Source organism: Chionomys nivalis, chromosome 23 (assembly GCF_950005125.1).
Source record: "Chionomys nivalis chromosome 23, mChiNiv1.1, whole genome shotgun sequence".
Lineage (NCBI taxonomy): Eukaryota > Metazoa > Chordata > Mammalia > Rodentia > Cricetidae > Chionomys > Chionomys nivalis.
The window spans coordinates 8,812,964-8,829,700 of record NC_080108.1 but is presented as its reverse complement, the minus strand read 5'-3'; the positions used below and the strand labels follow the sequence as shown (position 1 = coordinate 8,829,700).

The 16,737-nt window shown below is 34.4% G+C and overlaps 2 protein-coding genes across 2 annotated transcripts in view; one reads left to right on the top strand and one right to left on the bottom strand.

Moving 5' to 3' along the window:
* Folh1 (folate hydrolase 1) overlaps positions 1–12,991 on the top strand; it is a 58,650-nt gene extending 45,659 nt beyond the window's left edge. The window contains exon 19 of the mRNA XM_057756287.1: positions 12,003–12,991. Coding sequence (XP_057612270.1) covers positions 12,003–12,960 — 958 coding nt within the window. The 3' untranslated portion in view covers positions 12,961–12,991. The remainder of the gene's footprint in view (positions 1–12,002) is intronic.
* Positions 587–3,740, bottom strand: LOC130865523 (olfactory receptor 14C36-like). The gene is made up of 2 exons (XM_057756633.1): positions 2,786–3,740; positions 587–591 (listed from the first exon to the last, which is right to left on the bottom strand). Exons 1-2 carry the CDS (start codon positions 3,738–3,740, stop codon positions 587–589), a joined length of 960 nt encoding a protein of 319 aa, XP_057612616.1.
* Positions 12,992–16,737: the final 3,746 nt, after the last annotated feature.

The following is a 16,737-nucleotide window of genomic DNA, read 5'->3' as shown; positions in this document are numbered from 1 at the left end:
AAACCTCACTCAAATTACCTAAAGTCCAGAATATACAAATTAGAAAAATCAGAAATGAAAATTAGAAAAGAGATCATAGGGCATCCTTTAAAAACCTGTATTCCACCAAACTGGAAAAAAAATCTAAAAGAAATGGACAATTTTCTTTATAGGTACCACTTACCAGAATCAGATAAGCAACTTAAACATACCCATAACCCCTAGTGAATAAGAAGTAGACATTAAAATCATAAAAAGTCAACTAAGTCCAGGACCAGGTGATTTTATTGCCTTATTCTACCAGACTTTCAAAGAAGATATTTTCCAAGTTAGGTCACAAAATAGAAAAATAAGGACCATTGTTCAATTTGTTTTACAAAGACTACAGCTTCCCAGATATGGGAACCAAATAAAGGACAAATAAAGAAAGAGAATAACAGACCAATTTCCCTTATCAACATTGATTCAAATATTCTCAATAAAATACTCACAAACTAAATCTAAGAACACATCTAAAAGGTAATCTACCATAATCAAATAGGCTTTATTCAAGAGATCCAGGGATGGTTCAACATATGTACATTAATAATTGCAACATATCATATTATCAGGCTGAAAGACAAAACATACATGATCAACTCATTAAGTGCAGAAAAGGACTTTGAAAAAAATGGCTTTTAAATGATAAAAGTTCTGGAGAGATTAGGAATACAAAGAACATACCTCAATATACTAAAGATTGTTTCCAAGTAGTCTAAAGCCAACATCAGATTACATGAAGAGAAATTCAAAGCAATTCCACTTAAGTAAGGAACAAGACAAGGTTGTCCACACTCTCCTTATCTATTTAATGTATTACTTGAAGTCTGAACTAGATCAATAACACAGCTAAAGTTGAAAAATGTATACAAATTGAAAGAAAAAAATCAAAGTATAATCATTTATAGATGATAAGATAGTATATGTAAGTGGCCCTAAGGACTCTGTTTGGAAACCCCTATTGCTGGTATGGACTTCAGCAATGCAGCTGGCACAACATCAACTCAAAAAAATCAACAATATTCCTCTATAAAGAAAAAAAACAGTGAAACAATTTCTACAACTTCATAGTGATGCACAGATTAATGGAAATGGGTTAAATTAAGATGTAAGAGCTAGCTAAAAATATGTTTAACCCATTGGCCAAGCAGTGATTTAAATGAAAGAAATATACATACACATGAAGGCAATCTAAAGGAAACCACAAAATAATGGGGGAGATAGAGTCCAAACTGGTCATCTGTTGTCATTAAATGAAGCTTCCAGTACCAGGTTTGAGTTCTGTTAAATTAAATTGATGTCCAAAGTGGTATGTGGACCATGAAAACAACCCAAATCATTGACAAGACTCCAGATTGCTTCCAAATCTGACAGCAAGGTTGATTGCTAAAGACTAAACTAAACATCTCATTGAAGATGGAGAACTCATACTGGTGTCTACAGAGTGCCTTGACTCTTATATTCTAATGTGCTTGTACTGGAAAATTCTTTGCATGTAGAAATGTAAACCCTAATCTAGCCACAAATGCTTAGATATACAGTTGTGTCCTGACCTGTAGAACACTAGTACAATGATGATCAAAGTTTGTCTGGTTTGAGTTACGATCCACACCTCAAACTGGAACCCATATACACACACCACTGCCTGGGTGACCATGAACCTGAGACTAGATAACCCTGGGACCTAGAGTAAAACCAAATGCTACTGTTTTAAATAAATTAAATTTAAAAACTTAAAAATAACATGGCTCTTAATGATAATCTGCTACTCTCATAGACCAGTGTCTTGTTCGATCATCATTAGAGAAATTTCCTCCTGTAGTAAATGGGACCAAATGCAGAGACTCACTGCCAGACATTATGCAGAGAGTGAAAGAACAGAGACCTCAGAGCAGTCAGCCCTAAAGGGGATGCCTCCTAAAAATCCTTGCCCTATGGGCTCAAGTAGCCTTGTACAAAGGGATCTGGGAGAGTATGAATCAGAGATGAATGAGGAAAGCAAGAAAACAAGGTCTTCTAAATCATCATGATCTGCGCACATATGAAGTCACAGAGACTGAGGCAGCATTCACAAGCCTACATGTGTCTCATTACATGGAGTACTCGAGCTGAAAGAAGAAGTGGACACATGCCCTTTTCTCTAATTCAGAAACAATCTCTATTTGATAACCACTTTCAAGTGCAAATTTAGTTTCATCCAAAGGAGTCTCAGTGGGTAAACAAACTATTCTTAAGAGTAGATTGCACATCCAGCTGTAAATGGTCAAGAGAAAACAAACTCAATGATTTAATTAGAGACTCCTTGCCTCATAATTTCATTTCAGGGCTATTTTTTTAAATCTTATTTTTAATATATACTATATAGATTTCTTTCACCCTCTTTTTACTATACAAGTCTTCTGCATATATATCACTGCTTTCAATTTAGTATTTTTATGGGCTTTTTCAGTGTTTGAATGAGTGGAACTCTACATCTATTTTGGGGGCCTTTTCTTCATCCCTTTTCCATCTGTTTCTTCATTTTGGCTTGTTCTGATGTACTGGCTTTGTTTTATCTTATAATACTTTATTTTATTTTATTATTAACTTTTAGAAGTCTGTTAGTTTTCTAATGAGCGATAGGAAGGGGTGAATCTAGATGGAAGGACAGGTGAGGAGGAACAAGGAGGAGAAGAAGGAGGAATAACTATAATCAGAATATATTATGTAAAAACAATTTCTTTTTAGTATGTATGTGTTTGTTTATTTTTCTCTAGAAAACCCTGACCTTTATAATTTCTTTTTATGTTCAACTCTGAGAAAAATATCTTTAATGTTATTTTCCTCACAGCCTCCTTTATCTGTTTGTTTCTAAGACTATAGATGATAGGGTTTAAGAAGGGTGGAACAATGGAATATAAGACAGAAAGAGTCATCTCCTGAACTACTTCTGAGGTTACTGGAGTTCTTAGATACACATAGGTACCAGAAGTAAGGAACAAAGACACCACAACAATATGAGGGACACAGGTGGAAAAGGCCTTCCCTCGCTCTCCTTTAACAGGAACCCTCAACACAGTTGACAATATGTGAATGTATGATACAGCAATTAAGACAAAGCAGCTGCCACTGACCACAATGGCAGACAGAAGAATTAAGAATTTGTTATTAAAGGTGTCTGAACAAGAAAGTCTCAGTAAAGAAGGGACATCACAGAAGAACTGCGGGATCAAATTAGACCGACAGAAAGACAACTGGACAGTTTTGATAGTGTGTACACCTGCAATGACAAGAGAACTAAGTATGGAAGCTAGTGTCATCTGAACACAGACTTGGTAGTTCATGATCACAGGAGAGAGGAGAGGCTTACAGATGGCCACATAGCGGTCCTGAGCCTTGACAGCAAGAAAGAGAATCTCTACACATGCGCAAAAGAAGACAAAAAAGATCTGCGCTGCACAGCCAGCCATAGAAATATTTCTGTGGTCAGTAATAGAGTTGGCACAGGCATTGGGAACAGTGACAGAAACGTAGCACATGTCTAAGATGGATAGGTTCCTGAGGAAGAAGTACATGGGTGTGTTCAGGGTCTGGTCAACTGTGGTAGCAATGACAATGGTAAGGTTCCCTAACAGGCTGCTCAGGTACACCAGCAGAAACAGGACACTCAGTAGGAGCCTGAGCTCATAAGTTTCAGCAAAAACCTCCAGGAGAAACTCAGTCACCAGGGTGGAATTGGTCATGGTCTCAAAGTACAAGTTTATCTGAAAAGGAAAAGCAATGACAGAGAATAACCTAAAATAATTTATAGATCACTAACATTTCTTATAATGCTCTTTACTTCTATTTTCTAAAACTAACTTTATGCACAAAAAGTCAACTATTTATTTCTTTGATTTGCATATGTTTTATCATGCATATTTATTAATACACAAAGATAGCACATTCTGCCTAGTTTTACAGTATGATGCTAAGTACTTTGAATTAGTTTCCATAATAATGTTTCCTAACTCTATTAACAACACATATTAAATCAATTAATATATGGCAAGTTTCTCTTCCAGGTAAACTACCTGTACTTTTAGGAATGGCAAGAGAAAATCAACGCGTGGGATATATTTTTAAAATGGTGTTTTTATATTTATTATCATATATTTATTTACATATAAAGTGCATTTATATTCTATGATTATCTATATACATACACATAAACACACACACAACAGACACACACACACATATATATATGTTTTATATATATATATATATATATATATATATATCTCAAAAGGTATGGGGAGTGAGAGTGGAGATGAGAGATGTGTGGAGGTAAGAGGACAGGTTGCAAGAGAGAGAGAATGAACACCGAAAAAGAGAGTGTTTAAGAAAATATCTCAGTTTTTAGAATGTCTGAGACCTTCAGAATAGGTCATTTGCCTGGAAACTCAGGCACAGTTTAACTTGCTGGCTTAAGGAAGAAGTTTCTCTTCTTGGTGAAACCTTAGGTTTTCATGAGATTCGCTCAATACTAAAGATGATAATCTCGATTTCTTAAAACAAAGTATTTAGAATGTGAACAATATTTATATACACAACCACACCAACATCTGGAATATTATTTGGCTAGCTGGGTACTGGAGCAAAAACAAATTTATACATAAAACTAAACATGATACAATGCATGAAAGCTTTTATGTTCATGGGAGTTGGGCTCCAAGCCTGATTGGGCAGCAATCTACAGAATTAAATGTCATACCATGTTCTTCCAATAGTGATCAGCATACTGTTATATTCTCTAAATAATGTACAATATGAAAAATTAAGTTCTAAATTTTATACTTGTATACAGGGGTGTTAAAGTGCAGAATTTCATGCACATGTCATTAAAGGTAAGCTTTTCTCAGATTAATAAAATAATGTAACAAGTTTTATCAAATGTCATGGTGACCACCAAAGATACTACTTAGATATAAAACATTAATTAATTAAAAACAAAACAGCAAGAAAACAGACATAAAGCAGGTAACAAAGGAATGGCAAGTGGTGAATTAGCTATAGATCACTTTTTCTTTAAAGCATATGATGCATTAGAAATGCATTAGAAATGTCAAAATACTAACAGCATGAAATGTACAGAAGTTACATTTACTTAGTGATAGTAGTGAACATTAACTACTTTAATCATTATTTGCATAATTTATTTCATTTCCCAAAATTGTAGTTAATCATTTCTTTAAGATGCATAGAGAGAAAAACTATTCTTCCAAAATAAATATTTTTACCACATCTATTGAGTGTATCAGAATATCTCTATTATATTTAACAAGTGTCTATCAAGACGATAGTCTAAAATCCCCACAAATTAGTTTAGAGCAATAGTAAAGCGAGCATTGAAATTAAAACTCAGTTAAAGAATACAACAGCTAACAAATATCGACTGAAATGCAAAAGATACCAGATGCAGGTTTTATCAGAAGATGACCCACCTTGCAATGGATGAGCAAAACTGGTGTCTATGGTGTGTTTGGTGTCACCTTTGGCAGCAGTGTAAGACGGCAATTCAGAAGGAGTAACTGAGCATCAGATCAGGCAGGAACATCCATAATGTTATTATGGCTACAGAAAAGGAAAACTGGTCACCTACAAAGTTCATTCTTTCACAAAGGTCCACGATGCCCACTCAGGATAATTATATAGCATTATATTTTGGACAAAGTACAGGGTGATATTATGTTAAAACTCCACAAGTTATTGAGAAGCTAGACCTAGCTGTTTTTACCAAGTGTAGCCTACAAGTATAAATGTAAATTGTCAACACCTTTGCAGAGATTTTTAAAAACTCTATTTATATATTTTAAATACAAAAACAATGTTGGGATTTAAATGGCAATATAGTAAGCAGAAATAATGCACAAGGTAATATTATATGACATCTTTGGCAAGATTGCAAGACATCCCATCTATAAAAAAATCATAAAACTGCAGCTGAGGTGAATGGCCAGAAGGAGCAAGTGTACCTTCACAAGACTACCTTGCTTGGGGACCTATTACAGTCGCTCTAAAAAGTTGTCTAAAAGGAGTCAAACAGGTGAGTTGAGTCCATTGATATTAAGTGATATTAATGACCAGTGGTTGTTAACTCCGGTCATTTTTCCTTTCTCTCTTTCTTTCTTTTGGTAGTAGAGTTTGTGTGTTTCCCTTCTTCAAGTCTTCAGTATCGAGAGGGAGGGGGAATGGTGTGGGGGGAGGAGAAGAGGAGTGGGGATAGGGGGAGGGGACTGGGGGGAGGGGGCAATATTTGGGAGGAGGGGAGGGAAATGGGAAACGGGGAGAAGGTGGAAATTTTAATTAAAAAAGAATAAAAAAAAATAAAAAAATAAAAAAATAAAGTGCACACACATGCAGCAGTGAAAAAAAAAAGGAGTCAAACATCATTAAGTTACGGATACCTGTGCTTCAAATATAAGAGTATATCTCAATATAAAATGCAAGCTGAAAGTTTTTTTAAATAAATGCCACAATAAAAAGATAAAATTTTAATAATCAGCCTTCAAAATACCCAATAGCTCATATTGCAAATAGATGTTATAAATGGTAGATGTGCACACCATGTGCCAAAACGATCTCACAGAAACATATGGAAAATTCACCACAAAAGTGTTGATATAATGATGCGCTGAATATTCTCCAGCAATAAGATTCACGAATTCTTTAGCCTGATAATCACTGATTTTGAACACAATCACATTCTGCCTTTCATCCATTTGAAGCAGCGTGGGTCATCCTGTATGACAGACACTCTTATTTCATATCTTCCACTGAACATACTAGTGGGAAATTTTCCATAGCATGTAGTCCAAAAAATAATAAGTAAAATTAAGGGACCTGGAATACCTTATTCAGATTCAGTGTGATTTGTTATTTTGTTTATTTTTGGTTTTGGATAATAATATAATTACATTTCTCCTTTACGTTTTCTCCCTTTAAACCTGTCCATAAATCTCTCTCTGTTCTTCAGGTTCAAGACCTGTTTTCCAGCTGTTAAAGCCCTCATAAATGTATTCATGTATACATATTTATTCCTAAGTAAACTTGTTCATTTGTTATGTAATGAACTGACCATTTATCACTAAACGACCAATTTAAAATTTCATTTTAGAAACCAATAAGCATTGATATAATTTAAATAATACAGTTTATGTTTTTCAAAATTAAATATCCATGTTTGAAAAATAAGGTGATAATATTTAATACCTGCAGAAGTATGGAAACTATCTTACTACATCCCGAGGTTCTCAGTGGGTTTTTCAAAGCTGAATATTCATAATTGTTCATTTTCAGAACTGATATACCAATACACATGCATTCAATAACATTTCTTCACTCAAACTATTAAAAAACTGAAAAGATATTCAAGAGTATTTTGTCAACATAATATGTAGCAATGTGTTAAAATACTAATGGCAATGAATACATATTCCCTTTTGATGAAATATGCCAAGATTTTATAAGCCTAGAGCAAAGAATGAATCCTCTGGGAAGAATATAATATATTGACATGAATATAATTAAAGACATATTTATTTATAATTAAATATTTTCTATAAATAAATGTAATTTTAAACTTCCAGTGAGATCAGAAGACAGGTTGAAAGTCTTTTTTCATGGTTACCATTTAATTTTTATATATAATAAGGGCATTTAATGTTTATAAATGATTTTATATATCTAGTTTAGATTATATTTCTTTGATTTTAAAATAGTTTATTCTTAATTTTTTGCTAAAAGTTATGCACAGTTGAAATGGAACTTAATGAGTCAAGGTTAGCAAGAATGAACACTTTATCAGGTAAGCATTTTTAAGAGTTGTATCTTATACAACATGCATTAAGCATTGCTTATCACTTTTACAAATAAATGTTTATTATTTCAATATAATAAAATATATTTCAAGTAAAGTAATATCATCAAAACACACTAAAGAAAGTCTTTATAATTGGTTCATGGAAAATCTTTACAAATATGGGAAGAGGGACTTAATAGCTGGCTCAGTAGTAGTTAGGGGCATTGGCTAGTCATGCAGAGCTGATTCAGAATCAGTATCGCATGGTGACTAACTGTTCCACAATTCCAGCTCTAAGGGTTCCTGCAGTCTTTTCTGGCCTTCTCTAAAGACAATTCATACAGGTGGTATGCATGCATTCTTGCAAGCAAAACACCCATACACATATAGTTAGGAATATATACTATATGAGTTTATATACACACATATATATCTGTATATGTAGCAATGAAAAAAGAGAATGTGATGCTGAAAGAGAGAAAGAAGGGTATATGGGATTGTTTGGAGGAAGAAAAGGGAAGGGAGAAAAAAATATAATTATATAACTTCAAAAAATCTTTTAAAATGTTTTCAAAAAAGTTTACAAAATTTTTTAACTCCAGGAACATATGCATCTGCTATATAGGTAATGCATACATAAATATATTAATATTGGTATATAAATATAGCAAACATTTTAATATAATATGAATATATTATATATTATATAAAATGTTTCAATCCTATGTCTTTCTTTCCTGGGACTGTTTTATATACAGTTGTGTATCATTTTGTAAATATTGAATAAAAGGATATTGTAAGTACAAAGTATTAGGTGGCATAGAAACACATTGATCAGCTGTAACATTTTATGTGTGACACTTTTGTCTACCACACTCCATGATAGTGCTGTCATAACGAAACTTCTACAAAATAGTAAGGTCTTTCTGCGATTACTTTTCTCTAAAAGTAATGGATGCTGTCTTCGCTCATTCTTTTAATGAAATTACTGACTGTTTCACAGGTGAAAAATATGAGTTTTCTCAAACATTCAGGACTTGTAATTTGACTGTCTTTTCCATTTTAAAAGCTTTCAATCTGAAGTGGGGGAAATTCTGGGAAATCCCCCTGTATGTAAATAAGAAGGACGAGACAGGACACTCACCAGGCATTGTTCATCATTCAAAAATGAGACTTAAAAATGAGTCTTAAAGATAGTTCATGCTGTCTATAACAGGATACAACAAGTCTTCAAATGAGTAAAAGACCACTCTTGCCTTTTAAAAATTGGCTATTTATGTCCTCTTTTATCAAAAATGTAGGCATCCTCCTGAGTGCAAAGGTTCTAAGAACACAGGCTTTAATTGGGACAAAATGTTTAGAGGATTTAGGTAGGTGATTATTTATAGAGAACTGATAAAACTGGACCCAATTAAAATACAGGATTAGGCATCAGCAGAAGAACAGGATCAGATGTCTCCTGAGTCACTTGAAAGTGTGGCAATGGTGATTAAGATAATGGAATAGAGTGGATAGCACATGGGTAGTCTCTATCATCTGAAATATGTGGCAGGTTCCTGCATGGACCTCAGGACAATATTCTCTGTGGATTAACATCTCAAACCAATTAGATATTCTCTCTCTCTCTCTCTCTCTCTCTCTCTCTCTCTCTCTCTCTCTCTCTCTCTCTCTCTCTCTCTTTTACTTTTTCTCCCCTCACCCCCCTTTGCCTTTTCTCTCTCTCTCCATCTCTTTCCTCTACATTTTGATATGCTCATCTGTGAGAGATACTGAAAGAAGAGAATGAAATCATCCCTTTTAAAACCAAAAACAGACATGTAAAGTTTGATTGTTAAGGACTGAAACAAGGAATTAGGTCTTTGAATATCCATTAACCATAACATTGAGATCAATAGCAACATGCTCCGTGCTCAAAAACTGCATTAAATTAAAACCCAAATGGCACTTTTCAGTTTCATGGGTTTCCAAAAAATATTTAAGTCTTTCAATTCCTTTTTTTTTTTTAGTTTTTTTGCAGATTTAAAAAAAATATGTAAAAATGTATATTATGAATTACACTTTGAAGTGTTAAATGAAGTGAACCCTTTGGGTAAAGATTTTGCTGTAACCTCCTCAGAGCACACTTGACATCATTGTTTCTTAGACTGTAGATCAAAGGATTTATTGCTGGAGATAACACAGTGAAGATCACAGAAAAAAGTCTGTCTGTTATTGAAGGTTCTTCTGCGGGAGCTTTCAGAAATACAAAGCAAGCAGTAGCAATAAAAATAGTGAAAACCGTGAGGTGCGGTAAGTGGGTCTCGTAGGTTACAGTGTCCAGGTAGGAGTGGTGGTGCCGCAGTCGGCCAGCAGGACGCTTACCTGCTAACTGGCTGATGGGGTTCAGGTGAGAGGTAGAAAGGCATGGGGATTAGGACCTAGGGATTGGGTCAGTTTAGCCGGGACCTCAGTCACTCACCTCTTCGTCCAATTGGTGCAGGCATGCCTGTGTCTCTAGCGGCTGTTGCTCTTATAGGGGGAATTTGGTCAGGGGAAAGGTTATGGGTTCTCTATTTCTTACTTTTTATGTTGCAAAATACTCTATATTTTACATATTCCTCCAGAAATACTTAATTTTATATCTATTATTTAAGAAAAACACTAAATCTGAATATTATATATAGACATATATATCTGTAATTGTAGACATATACAGATACACAGAGAGAGAGACAGTATGATGTTTAAAAGTACAATTATTTGTCTAAGAGAAAATACATTAGAATTTCAAATAGACTGAGAAGATTAACCAATTGATAAGATTATTTCCTTACAAATAAACCTGGATTATCTTAAGTTGTGTTTTGTTTGTCAGGTTTTTATTATAGTGATGATAAAATAACTAATAACATGAATATGTGGCAAGAGTCCTTAGAGAAATTTTTTGCATATAGTTTAATATTTACTAAAAGCTAAAATAACATTTTTCATTATAATTTAAAGTATATGTGTTTAGTTTAATATAATCCTGAGAAAAGTGTGAGCCATGTTTTTCATGATCTATTCTAGTGTATTTTCAGGGCACTGATCAGTTCTTTCTATAAAAAGCACCAATTATAACTAATTAAGAGAAAAGTAAATAATAAGTAAGGCTATTCATAAAGGATTTCCCTTGGGTAATCTTAAGGTTGTAGCCAAGTGCCTTAAAGATCTATCAGAGCCCTTTGGATCATACAGTGCTTCAAAGGAAATCTAAGCAAAATTTATAAGACGGTAAACAATTTTCTTATTCTTATTTGCTTTATTCTGTACTAGAAAATGACTACATATAGTATTTTAAAATAGTAAGAAGACCTCAAAGATTACAGGAATGAATTATAAGAGCTATGAATTCTCAAGCACTCCTTTTCAAATTGTGGCCTGGTTGTTAGTTATCTCTGTTATCAACATACAGAATTTTAACTGTAAGCAGAAATTTGATGAGGCTGAGTTGAGGATGATCCCTATTTGATTAAGCTCATTTGCATTACAAGGAGTTTATGTATTAGACATGTAATCTGGAAACAAATTGGTCCCTAGGAGATGATTGTTTCTGCTTATGGGCACAGGCTCACCTTTGAGGAATTTTTGAGAAGAAAGCTTCTCTTCAATAAAGATTTAGCCAATGAATGTAAGCATCCATGTGCTCTTCAAAGGGTCCAGAACACATTGTAAATGATGGAATTTAGCAATCTCTTTAAAGTATTACAGGTACAAGAAAGACACTAACTTGCTGAACAACTTTGAATGGTAAGTGTGGCTATGAAAATTGAGCAGAGATCTCACCCAAGATTAAGACGAAGGAAGCAAAATACAGAAGGGAGAGAATTTAAGGTTTTATACTGTTGTTTCTTGCACACTAGATTACTGCAGTTTCAGGTGAAAAGCCATTTCTACTAGGAGAAGTACCAATATTTCTGTTATAATTTCTCTAAAATTTGTGACAAAGCATGGTACAATAAATTGGTATAAATGATAACTCAGTACAATTTACGTAATAAGTGAAAGTATCACTTTATGGAAAGATAAGATGTGGACTATTAAAAATAGGGAACTGCCTATATAGTGTCCTGGATCCATTTTTGTACATCAGTGTAAATATTTGAGACTGTATCAATTTTTGTTCATTTATCCTCCTTGACAGGCCGTTTGAAGAATATGTTATGCCCAATCTCACGAGAAAAACAGGATTCATCCTTACGGGGCTTTCAGACACCCAGGAGCTACAGACTGTCTGTGGAGCATTCTTCCTGGTAGTGTACCTAACAATCCTGATGAGTAACTTCCTCATCATCACTCTCATCACGCTGGATCTGAAGCTCCAAACACCCATGTACTTCTTCCTGAAGAATTTGTCCTTATTTGACATCTTCTTTGTGTCTGTCCCAATCCCAAGTTTCTTTGTCAACAGTCTGACTCACAACAATTTTATTTCCATTCTTGGTTGTGCCTTCCAGATCCTTTTTATGACTTCCTTTTCAGCAAGTGAGACAATTGTCCTGACTGCCATGTCCTATGACCGCTATGTTGCCATCTGCTGTCCCCTGCACTATGAGGTCATTATGAGTAGTCGAACCTGTATGCTGATGGTGGCTGTTTCCTGGGCTACTGGAGTACTCTTTGGAGCCATATATACAGCTGGAACATTTTCCATGCCTTTCTGTGGCTCCAATGTGATCCCACAGTTTTTCTGTGATGTTCCCTCATTGCTAAGGATTTCCTGCTCTGAAACACTTGTGGTCGTTTATACAAGTCATGGAATTGGTCTGTGTCTAGGCATGTCTTGCTTTACATGTGTGGTGATCTCTTACTATCACATATTATCCACTGTACTTAAGATTCCTACTACTAAAGGTCAGTCCAAAGCATTTGCCACATGCATCCCCCACCTCACTGTCTTCACTGTTTTCATTGCTACTGCTTGCTTTGTCTATCTGAAGGCTCCCTCAGATGTGCCGTCAGTCACAGACAAGCTTTTTTCTGTGTTCTACACTGTCTTACCTCCAGCACTTAATCCTTTGATCTACAGCCTGAGGAACAGGGATGTCAAGTGTGCTCTGAGGAGGTTACTTCAAAATCTCTGCCCAAGGGGTTCACTTTAGTTAACACTTCAAATTATCTGTCAGTGGTATAGTGTCTCACAAGTTACAAGCAAGGTTTTGTAATTTTTTTACTTTAGAAAGACAAGTGCAAATATTCACTTTTGTTCTTAAAAATACATATTCAGAATAAGACTAATATTATCTATGATCAGAAAATTTAGTTATATCTGGCTAACATGTAAAGTCATGACACCAGTTTCTGCTCTTCTATGATAAACTGTCATCATTTGGGGAATATAACTTACTAAAATTAGTCATTTTTTTTGGTAGATTTCAGTATTTGGTTCATTTACAAACAAAATTAATAACCACCACAACCAAAACAATTTAGGTGGTGGAAGTATATGATCAATCACACGTTTAACACATGATTTCTCTGTTAGTCTTTCTTCTGTTTGAAAATAAAACAGTCAGGATTCGAAGCCAAAGCCCAGTGCATTCTGGAGCTTTAACTCAAGCCTCAAAGTATTTTTAATGCAAAGACAAACTTGGAGAATGATTATATAAGACAAGTTCTAAAAGAGAAATAGTAGCCAAGCAGATTGAAAGTGCTATCAGAGGGACACGGGAGAGGCAGACACTTGTGTGACTATTTTTCTACAGTCTCTCCTGAATAGAAGCATTCCTTACAGATGACAGAAGGCTGGCTTTTGAGTCTAAGGAATAATCTTAAATAATCTTACAAGTTCTTGAGAGTCTAAAGAACACAAGTTCCTTTCTGTTATTACAGAAGTGTTAAACAAGTGTTGGCGAGAAAGACTCTCTGACAATCCTTAGAGCCCGGATGCAGCTCTGTGATCTATAAATCTATTTGAACTTCATGCATTCAGCAGCAGTACTGCAGTTTCTGTGAGTTTTCACCAAAACTGGATATGAAAACATTTTGTTGATGCAAACTACCTTTTAGTCTTCCAGGGTGCTGTAAGTAAGTAATCCCAATAAACACATTAACTCAAAAAGTTGTATTCATATAGAATTGCTTTGGTTGTCTGTCTGGTATGCGTAGGTGTTGTTTCTCCACAGGATATGTTAGCATAGCAATGAGCAAGATGTATTTGTCAGCCTGCCTGTAGTCCAGTAAAGTATTCCATATAACTTCATGAAGATCACTGTTCCTATCATCTGCTACAAATAAAATTATAATAGAAATCACGTGTCTATGAAAAATTTCTCTAGATGAATTTCCTAATAAACCAAGCAATGTTTTAAGTAATGCAGTTTCTGTGTGCTTATTGTGGGTCTGGGAAGCCAGGAACAAACAAGCAGCCTCTGCCTACAAAGCACAATGATAATAAATACAATTTGTAAGAAAATGACTCTAATATGCTTCACTCCACTTCAAACTGTAGCTGTACATGATTTTGGTTAATTGCAACTCGATGTATTTTGAAGACCTAATTTACAACCAAAAAGGAGACAAACAAGACACATCACAATGGATACACCCATTAACATTAACTAATTTATGTAGAGAAAATAATTCTACCTGCCCTAACATGATCCCCACAAATCACTCTCTCCAAGGTTTTATGTTCAGACCTCAGATGTTTTTATTATACAGATAAATTTTTGTGTGGTAATGTTTTGTGTCTGGTTATTGATTAGTTAATTGATGAGGCCAAGAATGTGGACAGTCCTCTCCTTTCCTTGCAAAACTTCCACACAAAATCTGTGATCTTGATTAAAACACTCTTGTCTTTTTCTACATGACTGAGAATAGCCTAAGCACGCATTTGAGAAATTTTGGTCCTAAATCAAATGTCCTGGTAAGCCAAATTTAATTTTCTTTTCTTTTTTTTTAAAGGTTTATTTATTTATTATGTATAGTGTTCTGTCTGTCTGTATGCTTGCTGGCCAGGAGAGGGCACCAGATCTCATTACAGATGGTTGTGAGCCACCATGTGGTTGCTGGGAATTGAACTCAGGACCTCTGGAAGAGCAGTCAGTGCTCTTAACCTCTGAGCCATCTCTCCAGCCCCAAATTTAATTTTCTTGTTTCTGTTTTTTTTTTCTTTTGTCTTCTCTGCCTTTTCTTGTCACACATTATGACCTCTTTTCTCTGGGTTTAAGCTCAAATAACATTAATTGTAAGCATACACAAAGGTGCCAGAAGCCATTGCCGTATAAAACTTCTGATGCAAGGGAAAAAGATGAAAAGGATGTTCAGGAAACATCAAAAACTTCACTATAAGAATCACAACTTTGAAACTGCTACAGAAAACACTTCAAGATAAAGGCAGAGGCAAATATATATATATATATATATATATTCAAACTAATTTTTCACACTTATTTTTTAATTTTCTAGAAGTTTATACATGGATACTACATTTGTATCATATCCACTACATCGTCTCTGCTTTTCAATTCCATCCATATCATCTCCTCACTTTCTCTCAACTTTATGGCCTACTTTTAATTATTACTATTGTTACAGAGAGAGAGAGAGAGAGAGAGAGAGACGCATGTTCTATTAACACCACCTAAATTACTCTGGAATATTTTACTGTTGTGGAATAAAGGAAAATTGAAAGGAACTATCTTATGAATGTTCTGTTTCTTGCACACATTATGCTATTAGTAAAGAATTAAAGAGTTAAACATATGGCATAATATCATGTTATATAATAAGAAATCATGTATCAATTTTCTATTTGGAAATAAGGCAGCAAAACTGTAAAATTGCTGCTGTGTAACCCAAGCAAGAAACTTAAATATAGCCATTTCATTGAACATAATATTTTCATATAATTTTTACTTTGAAGACACATTTGTTTTGATAATTGTCAAAATGTGTCAAAAAAGATATTACACAGAGAGAACTTTTAAAATGATGCAAATTAGGATAAATGAAATAACTGGCTCTAGTTAAACACATAACCGTGTGAAAGAGAAAAATGAAACATAGATAGATAAATATTAAGCAAGATACTTTAGCCTATATGGCTAAAATAGGGGCAGGAATATAAAGAAATTTTCAGCAACTATATGAAGGATTCTTAAAGGGATGCTATGATCACATAAGTTTGTAAACTTTGTTATGCATACTTTAGAATTTGCTAGTGAGGAAATGCCTAATATTTCTGAGATCTCAGAATTTCAGGAAAGAAGGATGATTTTAAATAAAAGAAAAGCCACCAACAAGCCAGTGGGAATCCATGTTAGTACTCTTCTCGTTGCTGTGCAGGATAACTGACAGCAAGGTCATACGGTGGGAGAAGAAGGCACTCAGTTTGGCTCCTTTACAAAATCTATGTGAACTCATAAAATGGGTTTTTGTTTTTTCATATGAAGTTGATTATTGTTCTTTCAAGGTCTATGTTGGGATTTTGATGGGGATTGCCTTGAATCTATAGATTGCTTTTGGTAGGATTGCCATTTTTACTATGTTGATCCTCCCTCTCCAAGAACATGGGAGATCTTTGAATTTTCTGGTATCGTCTTCAATTTCTTTCTTTCAAGACTTAAAGTTCTTGTCAAATAGGTCTTTCACTTTTTTGGTTAGTGCTATTCCAAGATATTTTATGCTATTTGAGGATATTATGAAAGGTGATATTTCTCTGATTATTTTCTCAGCTTCTGTATCATTTATGTATAGGTGGGCTACTGACTTTTCTTTTTTTTTTAGTTGATCCTGCCACATCACTGAAGGTATTTATCAGCTGTAAAAGTTCTCTGGTTGAGTTTTTGGTGTCACTTATATATACTATCATACCATTTGCAAATAACAAAAGTTTGGCTTATTTCTTTCAAATCTGAATCCCCTCGATCTCCTTT

Coding starts and splice junctions, on each gene's coding strand:
- LOC130865523 (XM_057756633.1), bottom strand. CDS start 3,740: ATGACCAATTCCACCCTGGTGACTGAGTTTCTCCTGGAGGTTTTTGCT.